The sequence below is a fragment of the Prionailurus viverrinus genome, chromosome E2, assembly GCF_022837055.1.
Source record: "Prionailurus viverrinus isolate Anna chromosome E2, UM_Priviv_1.0, whole genome shotgun sequence".
NCBI lineage: Eukaryota > Metazoa > Chordata > Mammalia > Carnivora > Felidae > Prionailurus > Prionailurus viverrinus.
This window is the reverse complement of record NC_062575.1, coordinates 45,388,385-45,415,565: the sequence shown is the minus strand read 5'-3', so window position 1 is coordinate 45,415,565 and position 27,181 is coordinate 45,388,385. Positions and strand designations below refer to the sequence as shown.

General features: G+C 38.5%; 1 protein-coding gene and 1 pseudogene across 4 annotated transcripts; both read right to left on the bottom strand.

Moving 5' to 3' along the window:
* Nucleotides 1-2,113: 2,113 nt before the first annotated feature.
* ZNF146 (zinc finger protein 146) lies at nucleotides 2,114-27,181 on the bottom strand. 4 transcript variants are annotated; one of them, XM_047836941.1, is made up of 4 exons: nucleotides 27,033-27,181; nucleotides 17,274-17,512; nucleotides 16,245-16,304; nucleotides 2,114-4,752 (listed from the first exon to the last, which is right to left on the bottom strand). In XM_047836941.1, the coding sequence occupies exon 4, from the start codon at nucleotides 3,991-3,993 to the stop codon at nucleotides 3,115-3,117; it is 879 nt and encodes a 292-aa protein (XP_047692897.1). In that variant the 5' UTR covers nucleotides 3,994-4,752; nucleotides 16,245-16,304; nucleotides 17,274-17,512; nucleotides 27,033-27,181; the 3' UTR covers nucleotides 2,114-3,114. The 4 variants fall into 4 exon arrangements, with proteins under 4 accessions (XP_047692897.1, XP_047692898.1, XP_047692899.1 ...); XM_047836942.1 differs by having other exon boundaries at nucleotides 27,040-27,104; XM_047836943.1 differs by having other exon boundaries at nucleotides 27,074-27,093.
* On the bottom strand, nucleotides 6,229-7,192 carry LOC125153601 (60S ribosomal protein L17-like; annotated as a pseudogene).

Sequence of the window (27,181 nt, the reverse complement as noted above, 5' to 3'; positions counted from 1 at the left end):
CAGCAAGACATTTTGAGTGGTCTATACTTGCTGTCACCTCTTCCTATCTTTGTTCACTCTGAGTCTAATTTGAGCATTTATTATGTATAGATTACTAAGATTTTCTTTAATGTCAATTATTACTTAATCACAACTTAGAAGATGATGCACCAGAAATAAGGCAACTGAGGCACAACTGTTACAAAACTTGCAGAAAGCCTCAAAAAAGTGGCAGGACCAGATTTTAAAATTAGGCAGATAGCAGAGCCATACTCTTGCCAATTTATCCTATGCTGCTCCAGTCTGGTCTAGGACCCAAGCAATCAACCAGAAAGGCTTTTCAAAAGGTCTACAATGACCTACATATTGCCAAATCTAAAGGACATTGTGCTCATCCTATTCAATTTTGTAGAAGCAATCAACAGAATGACTATCTTCACACACTTAGACATCTTGGCTTCTGAGACACCAAACTCTAGATATCCTTTTTTTTTTTTAATGTTTATTTTGATAGAGGGATAGAGAGCATGAGTGGGGGAAAGGGCAAACAGAGACAGAAAATCACAAGCAGGCTCCACACTGCCAGCATGGAGCCTGATGTGGGGCTTGAACCCATGAACCAGATCATGACCTGAGCTGAAACCAAGTCAGACGCTTAACCAACTGAGCCACCCAGGCATCCTGATATTTGCCTTTCTCATCAGTATAGCAGATTGACTACTTTTCATTCCTCTCCATGCCTTCTAAACGTTGGAGTGCCAAGTCTGCAAACTAAGCTTGTTTTCTCTAAACATATGCTTTCCCTGAGTAATCTTATCCTACACTATCATTAATACTATCTGAAGGCTTAGGGTTCCAAAGTGAGTTGTCACCTCTGATTTCCCCTTAGTGCTGTCAAGCAAGCTTTTCAAATCCAACATACCCCAAGTGAAAGCTCGGGAAGTTGAATATTTTTTTTTAAAAATAGAACAATCAGGGACACCTACGTGGTTTAGCTGGTTAAGTGTCTGACTTCAGCTCAGGTCATGGTCTTCTGGTTTGGGAGTTTGAGCCCTGCAGCAGGGGCTCTGCACTGATGGCACAGAGCCTGCTTCTGATGCTCTATCTCCCTCTCTCTGCCCCTCCCCCACTCATGTTTTCTCTCTTAAAAAAATAAACACAAAAAAATGGAACAATCAAAAACAATTTTTTAAATTATTTTTTAAAGTAAGCCCTACTCCCTACGTGGGGCTTAAACTCACAATCCTGAGATCAAGAGTTGCATGATCTACTGACTGAGCCAGCCAGGTGCCCCAAAAAACTTTACATACATTTTTACATTTATTCATTTTGAGAGAGCGAGTGAGCACAAGTGGGGGAGGAACAAAGAGAGAGGGAGAGAGAGAGAATCCCAAGCAGGCTCCACAGTCAATGCAGAGCCTGATCTGGGCCTTGATCTCAGGAACAGTGAGATCATGACTGGAGTCGACATCAAGAGTCGGACACTTAACCGACTGAACCACTCAGGCATCCCAAAAACCTTAAATTTTGATGCATATGCTGTTCTTCTGGAAATGTACAGGACAGGAAAACTGATATTCCAAGATCAGTTTACCTGAAAAAGACATGTTATAAAAAGTATGTGCATGTACCCTTAACTAAAAGTTCTTAAAAATTTCTAAGCTCAAATGATGTTGCAAAATGTTAGAAATGTACAGACAGACCATACAGCGTACGCCATTAACATGTAAAAACAAAGCAGATTTGGATTATGTGATCATTTTTAATTTTAATAAAATAGATAATTTCATATTACATAGAGAGCAAGTCCATCCACTCATTGATAAAATTTTAGAAATATTTTCTATAAAAAGTTTAGTACTTGATTGGGAATGAATCCATTAGAACATGATTTCTATAGGTACAGTGTTCCCATCCTCACCCCCATTCTTATTAATTTTGAGAAAATTTAAAAATACAGAAAAGTACAAAAAATAAGACAAGATATCCATATACCACAATCAGAATTATCCAGTATTTTGATATATTTACTTGCAGTCTTTAGTTTTTAAGAGAAATGGATATTTATATATAAAAATGAAACCCCCCCTTTAAACAGTCCCCATCCCATCCCTCCCTCCCACACTCATCCCCTTCCCTGCTCCACTCTTCACAAGCAACCACTATCAAGAGTTTGGTCTGTATCCTTCCAATCCATTTCAAAAACATTTTAAAAACATACATACATATATTTATCCATTACCAATACATAGTACTGAATTTTGTGAGTAAAGTTTTAGTTAAAATTTACAAAATGCATTGTAATATATGTTATTCTGCAACTTCATTTTCCCCCTTCAACATGATTTTTGAGATCTTTCTCTGTAATATAGATCTCATTTGCTAAATTTTACAGATATACAGTATTCCATCATAAGTATTTTCCATTTTGTTCCCAATGGGCATTTAAGGTGTTTCCAACTTATGGCTAACTACAAATCATGCCACAGTAAGCAGACTGGTACATATTTCCTAAGCATAGAAATTCAGATAATTTTTGAGCTTATTATAAGGAATGTCTCCCTACTCCCAAGGTCATAACCATTTCAGTATACAGCTTATATTCTTGTTCTTATCCTCTTGGTTCTTACCTCTGTTTATAGTTCATGGTCTGTTTTTTCCTTGGAGAACAAATTACCTCCAAATCACTTTTTACATAGTCCCATTATCTTCTCACCTCCTATTGCCATTTCTATCATATTCTAAATTTTAATAGATGCATAGGTGTTTCCAGAATCTCTTCTGTTCTACTAAATCAATACCATAAAAGTCTCTTCCTTGCCAATACTTAAAACTTATATTTTGATTACAATGGTGAGGATCTCCAGATAAATGCAGACAGCAATAAGAAGCATGTTTGGTGGAAATGCGTCTAAAGTTTCAGCATTACCTAGGCCATCAGCTTTTCTGGGGGCCCAGGATTTTTATCATATAAATGTCTTTCTCTTCAGTATAAATTCCATGGTGTCCAGTAACTTTTTAGCTTTTGTTTTCCTCATTTGTGATATCTTCTTTCAGTATGATCATTTCTGATGTGCTATGAGGTTTAAATTCCTGATGAACACTTTCCAATTTTTAAGATATTTACAGGGTTTTTTAATGAGTATGAATTTTCTGGTGTCTAATATGGTGTGACTTCTGGCTAAAAGCTTTCCCACATTCACTACATTGATAAGGCTTCTTACCTGTGTGTATTCTCAAATGCAGAGCAAGGGTTGAGAATTGAGAGAAAGCTTTCCCACATTCATTACAACCATAGGGTTTCTCACCTGTATGGCTTCTCACATGCACAGTAAGAGATGAACTTTGAGAGAAAGCTTTTCCACATACATTGCATTCGTAAGGTTTATCACCTGAATGAATTCTCACATGTACGATAAGTGATGTTCGTTGAGAGAAGGCTTTTCCACATTCATTACATTCATAGGGTTTCTCTCCAGTGTGAATGTTTTGATGTTTTATGAGGTACTTCTTCTGGCCAAAAGCTGTTCCACATTCACTACATTTAAAGGGTTTCTCCCCAATATGAATCTTCTCATGCTCGGTAAGGTTAGATTTGCCACTGAAGGTTTTTCCACATTCCTTACATACAAAAGGCTTCTCTCCTGTGTGAGTTCTCTGGTGTCTGATGAGGTTTGACTTCTGAATGAAAGCTTTCCCACAATCCTTACACTCAAAAGGTTTCTCTCCAGTGTGAATTTTCTGATGGGTGAGAAGGTTTTCCTTCTGGCTGAAGGATTTTCCACACTCATTACATTCAAAAAGCTTCTCTCCGGTATGGGTGTTCTGATGTTTAATAACATATTGCTTCTGGCTAAAGGCTTTTCCACATTCGTTACATTCAAAAGGTTTCTCTCTATTATGAAAATGTTCATGCTCAGTAAGATTTGATTTGTGGCTGAAGACTTTCCCACATACCTTACAGGCAAAGGGGTTTTCCCCACTACAAATTTTCTGCTGACTGAGGTGTGACATCTGAATGGAAGCTTTCCCACATCCACAAGGTTTCTCTCCAGTATGAATTTTTTGATGAATTAGGATTTACTTTTGGCTGAAGGAATTTCCATATTTCTTACATTTGTAAGGATTCTCTGTGTATGACCTTTCAAATATAGAGGAAGGGATAAAGTTCGAGAGAAGACTATATCATACTCAGTACATGTAAAAGCTTTCTGTCCAAATTTTCTAATGATCAAGGAAGTTTTGTTATATTCACTGGTTTCTCTCCAGTAAAAAATTTTCTTCTGCTCAGAGACCTGTCATCTAGCTAAAGGCTCTTCAGTATTCCTTAGAACAGGGTTTCTCTTAAGCCTGACTTCTACATTTAATGAGGTGTGACATGTGAGTGAAAGTTTTGCCACATTCAGTAATTTCATAGGGTTTTTCTATGGAGTTCAAATGGTTTTAACTGAAGACATTTCCACACTGATTTACATTTAAAGGGGGTTATTAGCATAAGGAGCAAGCAGAGGCAGGATTTCCTAGTTAAATTAATGATTCTCCCCTACACAACTTCCCTCACAATTAAGTCTAAATTTTGTTTCACACTCTTTCCAGGTAAGTTGAAAAAGGTGTTTCCTTAAAGATATAAGGTCTGAGATCAGAAGAAGTATCCTTCCAATTTTCTTAGTTCACTGCTTTTTTTCCTCAGTCTGTACTTTACTGGAGATGGATGCAACTTGCCTCCCAAATCTTGTTGCCTGTCTATCTGCTCATCATCTTCTCAGGCTTCTTCTAAAACGGAGTACAAAGAATCATCATTCAATGGAGTTAATGTATAAAATGTTTAGTACTGTGGCTGCAAATGATAAGCACTCAATAATGTTAGCTTTACGTTACCATTATTTATAAATTTTCCCATTACTAATAATAAAATTATGGATTGTGCTGTGGGATGAACTTTGGAAGCCCATCTCACAGTAAGAAAAAAGCCTCATGACCAATGTCACCAAGTAACTTTTGAGAAGAAAACCTTTGTGGAGCTATCTTCACAGAAAATTAACGTTCAAAGTTAACGTTCAAACACACAAAGCTTAAGGATTACTCTTGAAAAATAATCTTTCCCATTAATTAGCTCAGCAAATTGAATGTCACAAACAATGAAGAATTAACAAGTAGGATAAAAAGATGACATAAAATTGAGAAAGTCTCCCAGGATACCTAAAAAAAGGGAAGGAATTAACCAGTAACTGCTTCCTTCCAAAATCTCATTAAACAGACAAGGGTACAAGCTCACAAGAAAAAAAGGTATGATCAGAGACATCAGTATACACAGACATCAACAAATTTTCCAATAACAAAAGCACACAGAAAATTTTCAACGCAGCAGAGCTGAGGAAGTTCAAGTATGTAAAGGTGCTGCAGAAGAAGATGCCGATGTCAAGTAAGCCAATTTATGCCACAAAATATCAGAAAGACTCAGGAAATGGAGGGAATCAAGTACCTCAAAAGAAGGAATAAAGGATGGTAGCTGGAAAAAAGATCATGTAAGTTGCCACTGGAACACTACTTCCCTGTCAGGAAGACAAAGGACCACTCCTTTGTATGAATGGAAATTATTCGATGCAGAAATTTATTCAGAGAAGCTCCAGAATCCAGGACACCCAGCAAATGAGAGGACAAGGGAAAGGTGCTACACAGAAATCAATGGGATTAAATCTATACATAATATGGAACGTCCCAAGATATTCTGCAGCTAATGCCAAAAAATGCTGTCAACCAGGTAAATATACCAGGAGAACCTGAAAGGCACATGAAAAACCTCAGCAGGATACCCTTCCAAGATGGTTGTCATTTGTAGTCATTTTTTTGTTTGTTTAAGCTAAAACAAAGGACCTGGCCAGCAGCGTTTGTGTAAAGCAGTATAATCATTCAGAGATCCTGGGTCCATAAGGCATTTTACCTTTTTTTAATTTTTTTTATTTTAAGATTTTATTTTTAAGTAATCTCTACACCAAATGTGAAGCTCAAAGTCACAACCCTAAGATCAAGAGTCGCACGCCCATCAACTAAGCCAGTCAGGCACCTTGTGGCATTTTATTTTTTTTCTTTTATATAGAGTAGTGAATTCTGAATTTTTTTAACATTTATTTTGAGAGACAGAGAGCAGGGGAGGGCAGGGAGAGAGGGAGACAGAATCCAAAGCAGGCTCCAGGCTCTGAGCTGTCAGCACAGAGCCCGACATGGGGCTTAACTTACAAGCCATGAGATCATGATCTGAGCCAGAGTCGGATGCTTAACCGACTGAGCCATCCAGAAGCCCAACATTTTTTTTTTAAACTTTTATTTGCATTATTTTATGCAGAATTTACTCCCCAGCCATTAAGTTTTTGTTTCTTCAGTTTCTTCTGGGGTATCTTTTACTTTCTTTCTTTCTTTTTTTTTTTTTAAGTTTATTTATTTTGAGAAAGAGAGAATGAGCAGGTGAAGGGCAGAGAGAGAATCCCAAGCAATGTCAATGTGAGCCTCAATCTCACGAACCATGGGATCACGATCTGAGTAGAAATCAAGAGCTGGATGCTCAACTGACTGAGCCACCTAGGCACCCCTGGGATATCTTTTCCTTCTGTGCAACCTCCTCTTCTGGATTAGGAACAATCTGCTCTTTTTCAGTAGGGATCATCTCAATATGGCAGGGAGAGCTCATACACAGGTTAATCCAACCATGAGCCCTGTAAGTTCTATGTTGCATCTTGGGGGCTTTGTTCACCTAGATGTGCTAAATGACCAGAGAATCTACATCTAAACCTTTAAGTTCAATATTGTTCTCTGCATTTTTAAGCTTATGTAGTAAAAATTCAGCACTCTTTTTGGGCCACTGACCCTGTGTCAGCCCCACTGCTTGGCCTGGGCACACCTACCAACTCTACCATTGTAGTGATAGAATGACACACATTGCTTCTGCAAAGTGACCTCTTTCAGACACTTGGTGGCTTTTCTGATATGCATACCCTTGATGGCCTCAGCAGTTTCACAGGTGTTCTTAAAGTGAACACAAAGGTTTGAACCTCTTGATTTGCATGATTTTGTAGGGTTTTCTGGGTCAAGTGAATAGCAAACCATTTTTGGAGATCACCTCAGGCTGCTTAAGGAACAGCTGCATTTTACTTTTTTTTTTTTTAATTTTTTTTTTCAACGTTTATTTATTTTTGGGACAGAGAGAGACAGAGCATGAACGGGGGAGGGGCAGAGAGAGAGAGACACACAGAATCGGAAACAGGCTCCAGGCTCTGAGCCATCAGCACAGAGCCCGACGCGGGGCTTGAACTCACGGACCGCGAGATGGTGACCTGGCTGAAGTCGGACGCTTAACCGACTGCGCCACCCAGGCGCCCCGCATTTTACTTTTGATTCACTGAAACCTACCAGATGACTAAAAGCACCCAGGCATTAAAGAGCTTATGATAATCTTAATGAATCAGTCTTAAATATGACTGTACAGCCAATATTCTACACATTTGAGGAACCCCTACTAATAAGACAGATCAACATCAAAAGAAAAAGAAGGGCACCTGGGTGGCTCAGTTGGTTGAGCATCTGACTCTTAGTTTCGGCTCAAGTCACGATCTCATGGTTTGTGGGATCAAGCCCCATGTCAGGTTCTATGCTAACACTACAGACCCCACTTGGGATTCTCTCTCTCCCTCTCCCCACTCACATTTTTTCTTTCTCTCTCAAATATAAGTAAACTTAAAACATTAAAACATTAAAAAAAAGAAGAAGAAAAATAAAGAAAGTTTGAGGAAATAAAGGTAAGGCACAGCACACAGCAACAAAAGCTAAAGCCAATCAGATAGAAGATATTTTATCAGTGAAACAATAACAAGGTTCTGTAAGCAAGAAACAAAAAGTTCCATTTATCTTAAGATGGAGAGTGGGAAGGTAGATTGTATTATTCACTAATAACAGGGTCATCTTAATGCAGAAGGATTATATTGCTTCACCCTAGTAAACTCAAGCATGGCCACCTACCTTGTTTGGCCAATTAAATATAAGCACAATGGTTAAGTATTTCCTGGTAGAAGCTTTAAGAAGACAAATTTGGGGGCATCTGGCTGGTTCAGTCAGTGGGTATGCAACTCCTGATCTCTGGGTTGTGAGTTCAAGCCCCACGTTGTGTGTAGAGATTACTTAAAAATAATCTTAAAAAAAAAAAAAAAAAGATGACAAATTCAATGTCTTAAAAAAAAAAAAAAAGATGACAAACTCAATGCCAGTTACTCAAAAAATTAAAAACAGAACCGTATGATCCAGCAATTTCACTTCTGGGAATATCTCCAAAAATGAAAACACTAAGACAAAAATATGCACTCCCATGTTCACTGCAGCATTATTTACAATACCTGAGATATGGAAACAATCTAAATGTCCATCAATAGATGAACAAATAGACAAATATGGTACCTATATACAATGGAGTATTATTCAGCCATAAAAAAAAAAAAAAAAAAAAAAAAAAAAGAATGAAGTCTTGCCATTTGCAACAGCCTGGATGGAACTTGAGGGCATTATGGTAAGTGAAAGAAGTCAGTCAGAGAAAGACAAATAATGTATGATCTCATTTATATGTGGATTCTTAAACAAACCAACAAACAACAAAACAAGCTCATAGAGAACAGACTGATGGTTGCCAGAGAAGGGGTGGGCAAAATAGGTGAAAAAGGTCAAAAGTACAATTTTCAGTTATAAAATAAGTCATGAGAATGAAATGTACAGCATGGGAACTACTGTATGGCTTAAACTTACTCTGATGGTCATTTCATAGTATATATGAATATCAAATTATTGTTATACATCTCAAACTAATATAATGTATGCCAATTACACTTTAAGAAATTTTTTTTAAAAAGACAAATTCAGAGCATAAACCAAGGCAATATATTAGCTGAGTGAAGTAAATTCCAGAAAAAAAAAAAAAAAGGAGAAAACTGATTAGAGGGAAGCATTAAAAAAAACAACAAAAAAACTTCCTCTCTTCTAAGTCATGAATCTCTAGACTTAAAGGGCACACTTATGGGCACTTGGGTGGCTCAGTCGGTTAAACGTCCAACTTTGGCTCAGGTCATGATCTCACAGTTTGTGGGTTCGAGCCCCGCGTCGGGCTCTGTGCTGACAGCTCAGAGCCTGGAGCCTGCTTCAGATTCTGTTGTCTCCCTCTCTCTGCCCCTCCCCCACTCACGCGCGCTCTCGCTCTCTCTCTCTTGAAAATAAACAAACATTAAAAAAATTTTTTTTAAGTAAATAAAAAATAAAGAACACACTTAGTACCTTGCATGATGAATAATAAAAGATGCATATACCTAGACATAGCACCAAGACTTTTCAAAAGGAAAAGGGAACATAAATTAAAAGAAACCAAACTACAATATATAGGTACACATATCACCCAACCACACACACATATATTATCACCCAAAGGAACATGAATAGAACGGCACCAAATATCTCAACAGAAACACAAGAAGCTACAAGACAAAATTCTGAAGGAAAATTCTAAGCTTAGTCTACCAATCTAAAGGGGAAAAGGCATTTTTCAGATATGCAAATGTTAAAAAATTTTACCTCAATGCACCTTTCCTGAGGATCTTACTAGATGTGCTCCACTAAGGGGCGCCTGGGTGGCGCAGTCGGTTAAGCGTCCGACTTCAGCCAGGTCACGATCTCGCGGTCCGTGAGTTCGAGCCCCGCGTCGGGCTCTGGGCTGATGGCTCAGAGCCTGGAGCCTGTTTCCGATTCTGTGTCTCCCTCTCTCTCTGCCCCTCCCCCGTTCATGCTGTGTCTCTCTCTATCCCAAAAATAAATAAACGTTGAAAAAAAAAAAAAATTAATAGATGTGCTCCACTAAAAGTACACACAGAAGGCAATAGATACAGAATCCATAAAAGAGGGGTTATAATACGGGAAAAACAATGAAAAAAGGTCTTTGATAATGGTGACGAAAAACAAGATAAGAGCTATCAGGTCAAAGTACAGCCAGTTCAGCCTCGAGAAGGAGGACAAAAATTCTACAAGTAAATCTCCATGGGAAAAAAATGGAAAGAAATTTCTCCATGCATTTGGCCATGTGGAAACTAGGTTTTAGAAGGCTTTTTAACTATTCTAAGGTCTCCAAAGGAGTCTGTGCTAAGTACAGAAAACCAAGCAAACAAAAGTATGACAAATATAAATTCCATGAAAAGAAACAAAGTATAATGATAAATAACATTCTATACATGTGCACATATGCTTCTGCTGTACATGAAAGGATGATAGTGGTCTCAGGATGATGTCTTTAAAAAAATTTTTTTAATGTTTATTTATATTTGAGAGAGAGTGAGACAGTGCACAGGCAGGGGAGGGGCAGAAAGAGAGATGGAGACAGAATATGAAGCAGGCTCCAGGCTCCAAGCTGTCAGCACAGAGCCCAGCACGGGGCTTGACCTGAGCCAAAGTCAGACACTTAACTGACTGAGCCACCCAGGCGCCCCTGAAGGTGACGTCTTAAAGTTACTTAAGTTATGAGTAAACTAGGCACTTGTTTCATGGAGCACCATTTTTACTTTATTTCACGGGGCACTTTTTTCATAGAGCACCATTAATTAACTTTAATAAATTAATGACTGCCTTACAAATTACGGTTATTCAGACTTGGGTATTATTCAGCAGGTACTTTCTTGAGACAGAACCAAATGAGACAACCATTTCAAGGAAAACAACTGACAGCACAACAAAATTTGAATTTTCAACCAAAATGAGAAATTTGTAACACCTGGGTGGCTCAGTCAGTTAAGCGTCTGATTTCAGCTCGGGTCATGATCTTACTGTTTGTGAATTCGAGCCCTGCATCGGGCTCTCTGCTGTCAGCACAGAGCCTGCTTTGGATCCTCTGTCCTCCCCTCTCTGCCTGTCTCCCCTGTTCCTACTCTCTCTCTCTCTCTCAAAAATAAACATTTTTTTCATTAGAATTTTGGAAAACCTATATTCTCCACCACGAGATCGATAGCTTCCCAATATTTAAAAGACTTTTCTAATGAAACTGGATGGGGCGCCTGGGTGGCGCAGTCGGTTAAGCGGCCGACTTCAGCCAGGTCACGATCCCACGGTCCGTGAGTTCGAGCCCCGCGTCAGGCTCTGGGCTGATGGCTCAGAGCCTGGAGCCTGTTTCCGATTCTGTGTCTCCCTCTCTCTCTGCCCCTCCCCTGTTCATGCTCTGTCTCTCTCTGTCCCAAAAATAAATAAACGTTGAAAAAAAAAAATAATAAATAAATAAATAAACTGGTGGTGATGTTAACAAATACGTTTTGATATTATATGGTGAGACACCATATATCAAATATTCGATAAGATAATATCAAATATTTCAAAGATCTGTATAACTCAATTGACAAATGCATGATGTTACACAAGTCATGCATGGGTAAGAGATCCACTCAAATTTTAACACAGACCAAAAGACTATGTAAGAGAACAAAAAAATATAGTTTCAAATTCCATATTGTAGCTAATCTTGAAAAATTATGTCACATATTGGCATAGTACCAAAGAATATCCACAATTATTTGAAAAGATGCCTACTGAAGTATTTCTTCCTTTCTAACTTCAGAATTGTGTGAAGCCACAATTCTGTTGTACACTTTAACCAAAATAACATGTTATAAGAGCAGAAATGAGAATCTAGCTATCTTCTATAAACCAGACATTAAAGATACTTACAGATATGAAAAACATCTGTCACTCTTCTCACTCAACTTTTTTCACTTTGGAAAATTATTTTTATTAAGAAATATAATTTAGGTTTATATGTAATGAGATTATTTTTAAATAAATACATTTTTTAAAGCTTCTCAATTTTACTGTTTTTTTAAATGTTTATTTTTGAGAGAGAAAGAGAGAGAGACAGAGCATGAATGAGGGAGGGGCAGAAAGAGAGAGAGAGACATAGAATCTGAAGCAGGCTTCAGGCTCTGAGCTGTGAGCACAGAGCCCAACACGGGGCTCAAACTCATGAGCCCGGAGACATGACCTGAGCCAAAGTTGGGCACTTAACCAGCTTTGCCCCCCAATTTTACTTTTAAATAAGGTAAATATCACTAAAATCCTCATAAACCATTAAGGTCCTCAAGTCTATTTATTATTCCAACTGTGGCAAAACTCACATGACATAAAATTTACCACTAACCTTTTTTTTAATTTTTAAAACTGAGGTATAATTGACATAACATTAGGTTCAGATGTACAACATGATTAGATATTTGTATATATTGCAAAATGATCACAATAAGTCTAGTTAACCTCTGTCACCATACACATACATAGATCTTTTTCTTGCTATGAGAACTTTTAAGATTCAGGTGGTCCTCAAGTTGTAAGAGTGTAAAGGTGACTACTAATGGGTAGCAGGATTCCTTCTGTAGGGATGAAAATGTTCTGGAATTAGTAGTGATGACTGTACAACTTACAAATTATTACTTAAAACCACTGAATTGTACACTCTGAAAAATGATGGATTTTGTATTATGTGAATTTTATGTAAATAAGCTGTTATTTGAAAAAAAGTGAAATTTTGAGAACTGCTACTCCAAACATTTCTCGTTACTCATTCGACAAATACCTTTTTCTTTCTGGCCCATTACTAAGCTCTAGGGATAAACAGTACTGACCAAAACTGAAAAAATTTGCTATCCTCATCAAGATTACATTCTAGTGGGCAGATAAAGGAGTTGGTTTGTTAAAAAGCTTTAAGTGCTAAGGAGGAAAAAAAAAAATCAGGGAACAGGGTAGAGTTTCAATTTACAAAAAAAAAATTTTTTTTAATGTTTTATTTATTTTTGAGACACAGAGAGACAAAGCATGAACAGGGGAGGGTCAGAGAGAGAGGGAGACACAGAATCCGAAGCAGGCTCCAGGCTCTGAGCTATCAGCACAGAGCCCGACACGGGACTCGAACGCACAGACCATGAGATCATGACCTGAGCCGAAGTTGGACGCTCAACTGACTGAGCCACCCAGGCGCCCCGAGTTTCAATTTTAAATAGAATGGCCTCAGGAGCTCCTGGGTGGTTCAACTGGCAGCCAACTTTTAGCTCAGGTCACGATCTCACAGAGTGGAAGGGGCTCTGTGCTGACAGCTCAGAGCCTGGAACCTGCTTCAGATTCTGTGCCTCCTTTTTCTGCCCCTCCCCTGCTCACATTCTGTCTGTCTCTTTCTCCCTCTCCCTCTCAAAAAATTAACAAACAAAAAGTATTTTAGAGATCCTGGGGAAATCTAAATATGGTGTGATTATTACATAATATTAGGGCATAATGGTTAATCCATCTAAGGAGTAATGATATTTTGGTTATGTAGACAGATATATGTCTTTATATATGCCTTTCAGCATATGTAAATATGCATACACAGGAATATAGACACCCATACACAACAGACATGGCAAAATAATTACTGAATCTACATAGTGGGTATATAGGAGAATGATGAACTCCTCTTTAAAAGTTTTTAATATTTGAAAATATTTATTAAGACAAAAAACTGAAAAAGAATTGATAAATAGTAACAACCCTCCCACAATTCACAGATTTAACAAGTATCTCATATTTAATCAAAACTGGAAACAGAAAGAACATGGGCCTTCCTTTCAACACATTTAAAAACATTTTTTTTAACATTTATTTATTTTTTGAGAGACAGAGACAGAGTGTGAGCAAGGGAGGGGCAGAGAGAGAGAAGTCACAGAATCCGAAGCAGGCTCCAGGCACCAAGCTGTCAGCACAGATCCTGACGTGGGGCTCAAACTCATGAACCGCGAGATCATGACCTGAGCCGAAGGTGGACACTTAACTGACTGAGCCACCCAGGCACCCCTCGACACGTTTATAATACAGACTCCAGACATCAAAATATAAAAATATCTAAGAATTTACTCAGGACTTTTGAATTTCCATGAAAATGTGAGATAGGATGGACAAAGGGAAGATCAATAAAAGGGGAACATGTTTAAATGATAAGACCTGAAGAGGTAAAACATTTCATAATCAAAAGCCAAGATTCAAAGAATTTTATAAAGAGGAGAAAATGTGTTCACATTTACATTTACGGTTAGTTAATATGTCCTCTCTCGATTATATTGAAGTGTATCTTTTTAAAGTCCTGGCTGACCCTATCTCAAGGACCATGAGCAAAGAAACAACCAAGACATTTTATGAAATTGGTTTTAGGTAATATTTGGACCTGAAAATAATGAATTGAAATCTCCAATTTGGGTATTATATTAATGAATTCACTGTCTGACACAAAAAGAATGAAGCAAGTTAGACAGTTGTTTATCCTATAAATAGGTAAAATTACGGTGGGAAAGACAAAAAGGCTGGAGGTGCCAAAATAAAAACTGATACTATAGAGCTACTTCTAACTTCAGAATAAATGAGTCTTCACTGGGATTTAATTTATAAAGAGGAGGAGCCCTGAGGGGCGCCTGGGTGGCTCAGTAGGTTAAGTGTCCAATTCTTGATTTCAGCTCAGGTCATGTGATCTCACAGTTCATGGGGTTGAGCCCCACATGGGGCTCTGCACTGACAGTGGGAAGCCTGTTTGAGTGTCTCTCTCTTACCCTCTCTCTGCCCCTTCCCGGCTCTATCTCTGTCTCAAAATAAACTTTAGGGGCACCTGATGGCTCAGTTGGTTAAGCTTTGGACTCTGGCTCAGGTCATGATCTCACGGTCTGTGAGTTCAAGCCCCACAATTGGCTCTCTGCTGCCAGTGCAGAGCCCACTTTGGATCCTCTGTCTTCCTCTCTCTGCCCACACGTGGGTGCACGCTCTCTCTCTCAAAAATAAAATAAACTTTAAAAAACAAAAAAAGAGAGGAGGAGGAAAAGCAGAATGCTGTGTTCTAGGAGCCACCTCCAGTAAGAGGGGGAAAAAAAAAAAAAAAAAAAGCAAAGACAAGAAAAACACTTAGATAAAGTAGTATCTCAGGTCATCAAAGTACCAATCAAGAAGTAGGAGAGAATTCCTACAAGGGTGACTCAAACATGGCATAAATAGATCCTTTCTTCTAAATGGTAAAATAAGAACATTTCTGCCCACTTTTGACATCTGTGAAGGATAAAGAAAAACAGGAAAAAAGGGGGAAACTGCATTGTTGATAAGAGTAGGAAACAGGTATAATTCTAATGTCTTATAAGAAAGGATGTTAGCAGGCAGCTGCCATTGCTGTTTTTAGGAAGAGCTCTCTTGTACAATGCTCTCTGAAAACATAAAGAACAGCCTCAAGGCCAAATCATCACCTTGTTTTTAACAGAATCCAGGAACATAGGCTGAATGCAGAAGATTTGGTGGACCCACCAGCATCAAAAAATGGTAGGAAAAGTAGGACTCAGCAGGACAATACAGAGATACCATCAGTGAATAAAGTAGCTTATTAGTACAGCAAAACAGAAGGTCACAACTTTCTATGTCCCTAAATTCCTGACTTGTGTATCTAACTGCCTATATGAATATGGACTTAGATGATCAGAAGACACGTCAAAATCCACAAGAAACCTCTTGATCTGCCAAAATTCCTGAAGTCTTCCTATCTCAGTAAATGTTACCTCATTCTCTTCTAGATAAAACCTTGGGAGTTATCAGTGATTCCTCTTCCTCTTATAACCAACACACTTTATCAGCCAATCCTGTCAGCTCTTTCTTTAAAGTATCTCAAGAATCTGACTTGTCACTAGCTCAACTACTAGTATTTTCCTAGCTAGATTTCTGCAATAGCCTCTGATTAATGTCCTAGCCTTGGCCCCCCTATACCTTATTTTCTCTATACAGCAGCCAAAATATAATTCTGATCTTATTACTCCTCTGCTCAAGACCCTTTGATGGTCTCCCAAATCACTCAAAATAAAAGCCAAAGTCTAAGACTTAGCCTGTTACTTAACCAAACATATTCCTTTTCCCTTTTGCTCACTCTGTGCCAGGTACTCTGCCCTGGTCAATTTCTTGAATAGCAAGCTCCAGCCTCAGTGCTTTTAACACTTTGATTCTTTCTGGATGAATGCTCTCCCATCAAATACTGCATGCCCCCTTTGCACATTCTCCAGATCTTTTTTTCAAATGTCACCCTCTTAGAGACCTTTCCCTGACCAACAGATTTAAAATTATAATGGCCAACTAGCCTGGTCTATGCTGGTTTTCCTTACTTTAATTTTCTCCAAGCACTCACCACCATCTAATAGAATATATATTTTTACTTATTTACTCACAAGACTGTCTTCCTCTTCCTTCCTCAGGAACACTTGTGTGTTCAAAAGCCTGGAAACGACCTAAATGTCCATAAATAGGAGACAGGTTAAATAAATGCGTTGATAGAGAATCTCTCCCAGAAAAAACAAAACAAAACAAAACAAAACTATGGACACAATAGAATACATACCACCATCTGTATGAAAAGGAAAACTAAGGGCTTATATACATATATATTCATATTTACAGCACAGATATATAATGCATGCTAGTTTATTCATAGATTACCTCAAGAAGGATACATGTGAAACTCTTAAAAGTAACTGCATCTTTGAAAAAAAAACTGTAAGACTGAAGGTCAAAGGTAAGAGACATCCTTTCCATTGTATACCCGGATGTTCAAAAATTTTGAAAGCTCATGTATTACATTAAAAACAGACTCATCACATTCATACGCACACATACACACAGCCGAAAAGAAGTGATTTCTAAGGCAACAACTTCTGAAAGAGGTATGTGGGGGCAGAAGAAAGGGAGGCGGGAGTTTGTTGATACATAAGGGGGGAGGGAGGTGGAAAAGAAGACAATAGGAAGCATGACTACAGATGTAAAATATAATTTGGAGGCACTTAACCACTGAAAGAATGAAAGAAGATGGGAAATAATAAAAAGGAACCTAAATGTCAGATAATACATAAAGACTTAAGACCTATAAAAGACACTGCATGAGGAAAGGAGTCTATACACATTAGGAGGTATGAAACTGAGGGTATCAATGAAAGAGAGAACAATCACAGACGCGGTACAAATAAAGTATGAAGTGCTGACATCCAGAATAGAGATAAGCGGGGCATCTGGCCCTTTAGAATCTAATTAAATAGAGTACTGAAGCAAAAAAAAAATGATGACTGTAAATGTAACTCAGGTCTCTAAAGAATTCATACCAAGTAAATACTTAAAGTCTAGAGCCTGTAAGAAAACATCTTAAGAGTATTTCAGAGGTGTCAGTGCTGCCTGAACAACTGTGACCTGCCTTGTCATTCACTCACCTGAACAAATTTCCTTTCCACTTTGTTCTCCACCATCCAGAGTTTGTCTTCTTGTTCCAACAGAGGATCACATACGGTGTAGTTGGTTTATAACCTGCTATTGGGGAAATGACACAGCACTAGAATATTAATGCTGGGGACCAAAGTACCATCCTAGAACTCAGGCTGAGCCCTGGGGCCTCCAGGCCTTCTGAATGATGAAAAAGGTGCAGTCTCCAGGGATGCACAAGGAAGCGGCCCTGTGAAAAAGAACGAAGTAATGACCTTTTGCCTTAGAGATTAAAGCGCACACGATTATATAAGCAAAGGGACTAAGACTATTTGAATCCTGAATTTCAAAGCGATACTCATTAAACCATTTCAGTTTCCACACATCCAGAAATGGGACACAAAAGACAGAATCATTTCTCAGAATTTTACTTACAAAGAAAAGCTGTTCACACTTTATATGACTGGTTGCTATTGTTCTGTTGCACCACATTCCCACATGGGCGCCTGAGTGGATTTTAACCACGGCCCTTATTCCTGCATGAATTTAATACTCACCTCTATGACAACAGCAGCGAATGCCTATTAGAACTAAATCATCAGGATACAATATGTAGGAAATTGTTCTTACACTATTCAAGAATAAAGTTGCAGAAAGTTTTCCTAGAGTCCTAATATTTACTTTGTGTTATAATCTGAGTAAAACCATATTAGAAATGTCCTATAGATGTTCATCCATTCATTCAAAAAAACATTTTTAAGAACATTAAGTCAACTGACAAAATTTGAATATGGACTTTGGATTAAGTAATAGCAATGTGTCTATGTTAAAATTTTCTGATTTTGGTTACTACACCGTGGTTACGAAAAACAATGTCCTTGGTCTTAGCAAATTCTTGCTGAAGTACTTACAAAGAAAGCACGTGTGCAATTTAGTCTCAAATGGTTAAAAAAATTATACACACATATTTTGAGAGAGAAGGACAAATAAAGCAAAAAACTGAAAAGTGAATGGTAAATCTGGGGAGAGTATATGGGACTTTCTGAACTAATCCAACTTTTCTATAGAGTTGAAATCATATAAAAAAAAGCAAAATCCTGAAGCACCTGGGTGGCTCAGTTGGATAAGGAGCCAACTCTTGATGTTGGCTCAGGTCGTGATCTCACAGTTATGGAATCTAGCCCCACATCGAGCTTCACACAGAGCCTGGAGCCTGCTTAGAATTCTCTCTCTCTACTCTTCTCCCCCCACTCATGCACTGTCTCTCAAAATAAGTTAAAAAAAAAAAAAAAAAAAAAAAGGCAGGGGCACCTGGGTGACTTAGTTAAGCGTCAGACTCTTGCTTTCAGCTCAGGTCATGATCTCACGGTTCATGGATTCAAGCCCCGAGTCAGGCTCTGCGTGGACAGTGCAGAGCTTGCTTAGGATTCTCTCTCCCCCCCTCTCTCTCTGCCCCTCCCCTGCTCTCTCTCTCAAAATAAACATTTTTTTAAAAAGACAAAATCCTAAAAAACGTAAGTTACTACTTACACAGATACACACTATTACTATGTATGTTGAGAAGGCTTGGTCACCAATTTGTGCTGGGTTGTGGCAGAGATGGAAGGCTAAGAAAGTGATTTAAACATTAATGTACACAGAGAGAAACAGGAGAAGGTGGGTTGGCTGAAGACAACCTTGCAGGAGAAAGGAGATCAAGTTTGATATTCTGGACATCCAGAGTGTCAGGTTTCTGAGCAACATGCAGGCAGGTAATATCCATTAGGCAACTGCACACATACATAAGGAGCTCAGATAGGCTGAGGAAGGAAATGGCAATTTATCAGCTGTCAGAATACCAGTGCTGCTGAAGACAGAGGTAGAATGTGACTGTGACTGCTTAGAGAATATACACAGTATATGAAAAAGATAGTCAAGGACAGAATCCTATGAACACCAACAATGGAGGAGGCAAGGAAAGGTTTTCAAAGAACATGGTAGCTGATTAGTTTTGAGTCTTTCAAGTACTTCTCCTGAAAACCATACAATATATCAAGAATAATGGGGCTGTAAAACTAGTACAATCTCTTCACTCCAAATTATGTATGTGTAGCCCCAAACACCCAAAATAACAAATATGGTACAGGAACTACAACACTATGGTAGGTACAGCAAAAAAGACTACACAATGGTAAGAAATCTTTGAGAGAACAGATCTCAGAAATAATTAGCAAATACTCATTCTCAGAATGGCAGTGAGAACTGTTACAACTCAGTCTCATAATGAACAACAAAACCAGGGACCAAAAAACCCCTCCCAATTCCATGTAGAACCAAAAAAGAAGCTTACATAGAAAGTTGCAAAGAAACCTAGGAAAAACTGGGAATTCTTCAGGGTATTCCAAAACTTAAAAAGCTCAGAAATCTTCAGCTAGTAATTCTTTACTGAATGAGTAAGGCCTCACCCTAAAGGAAACTGATGAAAGCAAGACCTAGATTAAACAGAAAAGGACTGTGGGGAAAGGAGTAGGCTTAAAAAATACTTGGGAGTAGGGCATCCCCAGATTTAGCAACTTCTAAAGGTGAATATATCATCCTAGAAGGCAAGTACTGTGAAGAATTATGGGAAAAAGGCAGATAGAGATAGAAGTTGGCTTCAACCAGGTTAGGGTCACTGAGCCAGAGGAGGTAAGGAACTCCTTTGTTTTTAATACTAAAAGAGGCAGGTGAGCTCTGAAGCATAAAATGCTCCTATGCTTCCTTTTTCCTGGTACTAGTCTCAGAAAATTTCTCACAAACATAAGTAAACAAAATAATTGTTTGTATCCATATAAGGATACTATAACAAAAAGAGGGAAAACAAACAGCACAATTTCCAACAGTTGAGCAAACTCACCTGAAAAATAACTGCCACAAAGCAATTAAGAAATGAAAACAAAATGAATTTTTCCAAAAGACAAAAACTTTAAAAAGGAAGCAAAGCTGGGCCACCTGGGTGGCTCAGTCAGTTGGGCATCCGACTCTTGATTTTGGCTCAGGTCATGATCCAGGGTCATGGGATTGAGCCCCATGTTGGGCTCCACACTGAGCATGGAGTCCACTTAATATTCTCTATCTCTGCCACTCTCCCCTGCTCACACTCTCTCTAAAATAAAATAAAATAAAATAAAATAAGCTAACAAAGCTATATAAAGAACACAACAAAAATAGACTCTTGGGACGCGTGGGCGGTTCGGTCGGTTAAGCATTCGACTTCGGCTCAGGTCATGATCTCATGGTTTTTGAGTTCAAATCCCACATCGGGCTCACCGCTGTCAGTGCAGAGCCCACTTTGGATTCTGTCCCCGCCCCCCCACCCCTCGCTGGCCCCTCCCGTTTGCACTCTCTCTCAAAAATAAACATTAAAAAAAAAAAAAACAAAAAAACTCTTAACTACAGAGAACAAAGTGAAGGTTGCTGGAGAGGAGGGGGGAGAATGGGTTAAACGGGTAATGGCTATTAAGGTGGGCACTTATTGTGATGAGCACTGGATGTTATATATTAAAGTGGTGAAGTCTGGAATTTAAATAATATCTTGAAATTACAAAAAATTTAGGGGCGCCTGGGTGGCGCAGTCGGTTAAGTGGCCGACTTCAGCCAGGTCACGATCTCGCGGTCCGTGAGTTTGAGCCCCGCGTCAGGCTCTGGGCTGATGGCTCGGAGCCTGGAGCCTGTTTCCGATTCTGTGTCTCCCTCTCTCTCTGCCCCTCCCCCGTTCATGCTCTGTCTCTCTCTGTCCCAAAAATAAATAAAAACGTTGAAGAAAAAAGAAATTTAAAAAAAGAAAATAACAATTAAAAGAGACACTGAGTAACGAAAAGGTCACTCAAAAGGAGGGAATGAAAAGAAAGCAGAATTAAGAATGGACATCTTGGGGCACCTGGCGGGATCAGTCAGTAGAGTATACAACTCTTGATTTCAGAGTTGTGAGTTTGAGCCCCACATTGGGTGTAGAGATTACTTAAAAATAAAATCTTTAAAGTGCACCTGGGTGGCTCAGTGTCTGACTTCCACTCAGGTCATGATCTCACGGTTCCTGGCTCAGCTCAGAGCCTGGAGCCTACTTCACATTCTGTGTCTCTCTCTCTGTCCCTCCCCCACTTGTGCTCTCTCTCTCAAAAATAAATGAATCAACATTAAAAAAATAAAATCTTTAAAAAAATAAACGAACAATGTCAAAACAAATTTTTTAACTTGAAAATTACAACTCATTCAACATAGGGCTAACCTATTTAATGTACAGCTACTAGAAGAAAATGGGACCCCCACAGAAAAATGAGGAAAAGGATATGAACAGACACTTCCCAGAAAAATACATGAAACCCTTAAGCATATGGAAGATATTCAGCCTCCCCCATAAAGGATAATAAGACCTATACTGAGATACCAATTTTCAGTTATGCCTTTGGCAAAAAGTATTCAACACTACACTCCAATGGTAAGGTTCTAGCAGAGAAGGTGCTCTTGTACATTGCTAGTGGCAGTGTAAATACCTAGTTATATGGTATTCCACTTACAGCAATCTAGTTTAGAGATACTCCTGCATTAAGTACAAAATGACACAGCAAAATTATTCATTATTGCAGTTAGCAACAGCAAAAGATTGAAAACAACCCAAATGTTGAACAGATGTCCAACAATTGAATTAACCGTGGTAAATGCACAAATGGTATCTCATTTATATAGCAGTTAAAATGAAAAAACAAACAAAAACACAAAGAAACCACGGCATGTGGTTAAGTGAGGAGTAAGATGCATATAGTATGCTATCTTTTATGAAAGGAGGGTGCGGGTAGGAGGGAACCCTTTGTTTGTGGCTCAACAAACAAAAAATCCACTTAAAGGATAAACAAGAAACTATACTTGAATGAGACAAAGAAGAATGTGATGGGGGAGGGCAGAATAGATGAGGTATCTCTGTGAGATTTATTTTTTTGTTGAATCACAGAAATACATTAGTTTCTTTTTATTTTTAGTTTTTATTTGTTTAAGATTTTAAAAAATGTAATCTCTACACCCAGAGTAGGGTTCATACTCACAATTCCAAGATCAAGGGTCACATGCTCTACTGAGCCAGCCAGGTAGTTACTGGCTTTAGCCATTAGTTACTTTTTAAAATAAATCCATTTTTTAAAAGGCAGTCCCTGAGGGTGCCTGGGTGGCTCAGTGGGTTAAACATCTGACTTTATTTAGCTCGGGTCATAATCTCACGGTTCCTGAGTTCGAGCCCCATGTTGGGCTCTGTGCTGACAGTGCAGAACCTGGAGCCTGCTTCAAGTTCTGTGTCTCCCTCTCTCTGCCCCTCCCCTGCTCACACTGTCTCTCTCTCTCAAAAATGAATAAACATTAAAAAAAAATTAAACTTAAAAAAAAAAATAAAAAGCAGTCCCTGAACAGGAAGGCAAATTGAAACACATGAACCCAACTATACATTAACTTGGTAAAATAGTTCCTCAAAGAAAGAATTTATTTCAAAAGGCTTTAGAACAAAAAAGTAACTATACATCTTTAGTGGAATACAGTCTAGTGACAAAAATAGCTACAAAGAAATTTTTCATGTGATGAAGTATGTTGTTCATGGTTACTACTACTACCAGTAATGTTATTTTGAAACCATGTTTCTTATACTGCAAGATAAGACAAAGAAAATAAGAAATTATGTTAACATGTTCCAAAATTTTTATTATACAATTAGGAGCTAATTATTAGGTAAAAATATCATACAATTTAACTTGAATTAGAAACTTATACAAACCTGTATTTTTAAAAATGGATTTTCTAGCTCTATCACTGAAATGCCTTGGAACATTACCGCTGCAGAAATGAGAACATCGCTAATACCATCCTCTAATAAAGGGAACCAGAGCTCCTTGTGAGAAATAGCCAATTCCAAATGTAACAGGAAAGGTACAAAGTGGGCTTGGAGTGCATAAAAGTTTCAAAGTTAAACAGCAACAAGTCAAAATGAACCAGCAGGAGCTTGGAGGACCACCCATCAGCTAAAACTGTGGTAATAGGAGTATCAGAAAGAAAATTCGTGGCAGTTACTAGAACACTTTGTAATGATGCTTAAAGGTCAGAAAAATTTGAAACAATTTGAGGTCAGCAAATGGAAAAGAAATTTTAAAAAACTAGAAAATCATTGCTTTTCAACCCCTGAAGAAACTGATTTAACCAAGGATTATTTATCAGAGTAAAACCTATCTACTAAATTGATGGGAAATGAACATTAGTATGGTACCAAAGTAAATCCATACAGATTACATTTTGGGGAAAATGCAATCACTAATGATGGACCAGTCGTCATATCCTATGTCTCTCCTGATGTTATGCAATTTGAAGATCATCTCTGATACATCTGGCCAAAAATGTCACAATTGTGATTTTTAATAAATATCATCAGAGGTTCTGAATTAGAACCATGAGAAAGTAACCATCACAGAAATCAAAGAACATTCTCATGAAAAAGATAATGATGGTTTTCTACAGATGAATATAACTTGAACACAGAAATCTAACTTCTTCATTCCAGTTATAAATTGAAATGTTTAAAAAAAAAAAAAAAGTTTAAACACGGAAATAGGGGCTCCCGGGTAGCTCAGTCAGTTAAGCGGTCGACTTTGGTTCAGGTCATGATCTCAAGATTTGTGAGTTCCAGCCAAGGTGACAGGGAGCCTAGAGCCTGCATCAGATTCTGTCTCCCTCTCTCTCTCTCTCTGCCCCTTCCCCATTTGTGTGCAGGAACTCTCTCTCTCTCTCAAAAATAAACATTAAAAAAATAAAATAGGGGCACCTGGGTGGCTCAGTAGGTTAAGGATCCAACTTGGGTCATGATCTCACAGCTCTTGAGTTCCAGCCCCTATCGAGCTGTCTGCCGTCAGCACAGATCACGGGGGATCCTCTGTCCCTCTCTCTCTGTGCCCCTCCCCCACACTCTTTGGCATGAGCTCTCCCTCTCAAAAATAAACGTTTAAAAAATAAAGGGCCCCTGGGGTGCCTCAGTCAGTTTGAGCGTCCGACTTCCGTTCATGCCTCGTGGGTTCAGGTTCGACTCAGGCCCCATGTTGGGTTCTGTGCTGACAGCTCAGAGCCTGGAGCCTGCTTCCATTTTATGTCTCCCTCTCCCTCTGCCCCTCCCCCACTTGCAGTGGTGTGTCTCTCTCAAAAATGAATAAACATTAAAAAATTTTTTTAAATAAAATTAAATAAACATGGAAATAAAAAAAGAACATCTATATATCTGAATCTTTAAGAAATTCCCACCAGAAATAGTACAAGTGGCTGTACTATTTCTAAGGAACTATTATTTTGCAGATAGTAATAATACTGCTATTTAACACTTAGCCATTACTTACTACACACCAGGCACTCAGAACTCCTCAATCTGCACAACCAACCACCCTGTGAATCAGATACTATTATTTTTCTCTATTATCAAATGAGAAACAGGCACAGGCTTAAGTAAACCGAGGTGCAAAGTGGCACAGGAAAGAACTAACAGTCTGGCTCTACAGCCTATGTCCTCCTTTAAAGGAAAAAAAAAGAAAGACTTTAACTTTTAAATACTAAATTCATATACTTAGAAAACAAACATAAAAGGGTATTTGCCCTTGCCCCACCTATCCCAGTATTACTACCCCAAACAGAGATAGCCATTTATTAGTTTCTTGTGTATCTTTTGAGTTTTCTAATGGAAACAAATTCAAATATATATTCTTATTTCTGCCCCTTCTTACTTCAAATGAAGCATACCATACATCAGGCATCTTAGTTACTTCAGTGTCAGTATACAGAAAGCTTCCTCCTTATTCTTTTGTATACCTGTGTATTATTCTATTGTATAGGTGGATCTAATTTTTCAAACCAATCTCTTAGTGATGGCTCGCTCATCTTTTCCTATACCAAACACTGCAGCAATGAGCAAGATTGTACCCGTATCATTTTAAGCAAATGCAGGTATGTATACTTGTAGGATTAATTTCCAGATGTGAAATAGACACGTCAAAAAGAAAATACATTTGTAGTTAGTATAGATGTTGCCGAATTTCCCTTCATCGGCCTGCTTCGTGCTAACACCAACACGATTTTAATTTCTGAGGCTTTAGATCTTAAAATACATTACCATTAGATGGATGGATTTTGAGAGTATAATGCTAAGCCAAGTAAGTCAGAGAAAGACAAATACCATATGATTTCACTTATCTGTGGAATTTAAGAAACAAAACAAAGGAACAAAGGGGAAAAAAAGAGACAAACCAAAAAACAGATTCTTAACTATAGAGAACAAACAGATGGTTACCAGAGGGGAGGTGGGTGGGTGGGGGATGGGTGAAATAACTGTAAGGGATTAAGAGTACACTTATCTTGATGAGCACTGAGTAATACACAGAATTACTGAATCACTATATTGTACACCTGAAACCTGTAACACTGTATGTTAACTATACTGGAATTAAAAAATAAAAATGCATTAGCACTGGACTCCTGCCTCCCCACACCCTGCTTTTCTTTTTCAGAGTTGTACTCTGTATTCTACTTTATTTTTCCATGTGAAGTACAGAATCAGCTTATCTAGTTCTCCCCCACCCCCCAAAAAGCCATAGATACTATTATTAGGATCACACTGAATTAATACATTCACTTAAATCTACACACGCTTCTTTAGGACATCTTCCTGTTGAAACACACGATGTATCTATTAAATAACATCTCATGTTATGCCTCTTAGCACTTTTTAGTCCCGCTTTGGAAATAATAGCTTTGCACATTATTTCTCAATTTTTTTATTGCTATTGTAAATAGTTTTCTTCTATTAGGTCTTCTAACTGGCTGTTGTGTATTTGAATACTATCGATTTGTAGATATTAAATTGGTGCCCAATAACTTTAAATCTCATTTATTATTACGCCAAGGAGGACCGTGGGGATTCCTTAGAAAAAGCATCTTTGCAGATCGAATTGTCTTTATTTCTTTACAGAATCCACTCAATCTGGGAACACCTCGATTCATTTAGGAGTTAGGACACTTCGAATCTAGGTCAGACTAACGGATAAACATTGCAACAACTAAATTTTCCTCAAAGAATTAGGATAACTGTGCCTAGCCTAGAACTCCAAACCCTTGACTCTAATCCTAGGCTTTCTGTATCATATGACACTGCTGCTCAAAGTGTAACGTCGATATTTAGTCTAGTACTTAATAGTAGCGCTATTAAAATAACCTGAAGATCAGAGGATTTGAGATCGCCTGCAGCTCCCTCACAACAAAAAGTGCCTTTGAAATATTCTTGTTTGCTTAAAAAATAAGAAATCACGGTGATCTACATTCTGCTCCAATTAAAAGTAAATGCCTTTTTATGTAAAAACTCACTTTTAATTTACCACTTAGTTTTTTTCCCCCTTTAAACATTCAAATAAACATACTCCGCGAAGATGGCACCGTATTTACCAGCACTTTCGACAAGGGAAGTGCGACTCAGTATTACCTCAATGTTGGTCTATATCTCCCCCTCAGATGCAGCCATATACAATCCTGCACCCACAGTTTCTCAAAAATCCCAACATCCAGTCAAACTTGCGGACAAACTCAGGGTCACACACGCTCGAACCCTCCTCAGAGACCCCCACCCCCACCCCACATGTAGGCCAGAAGCTCTAAAACCCACTCCCCATCCCCGCGCCGCGCCCCAATAGATTCAGAAACCTCCCCTTCAACCTCCCCGACCCGACCGGCCCAAGACGCCCACATCCCACCTCCTACTTTCGCGCCACGTGGACCCAGGGGCCGGACTGACCCGCGGACAAAGACCAAAATGTCCACTCGGCGCGCTGCGCCTGCGCACTCCGATGGCGAGCAAGAGCTCCCAGAAGTCTCCGCGACGCGGCCCACACGGTCACCGCGG

Excerpts from the sequence above, each read along its gene's own strand:
- ZNF146 (XM_047836941.1), bottom strand. The coding sequence starts at position 3,993 with ATGTCACACCTCAGTCAGCAGAAAATTTGTAGTGGGGAAAACCCCTTT.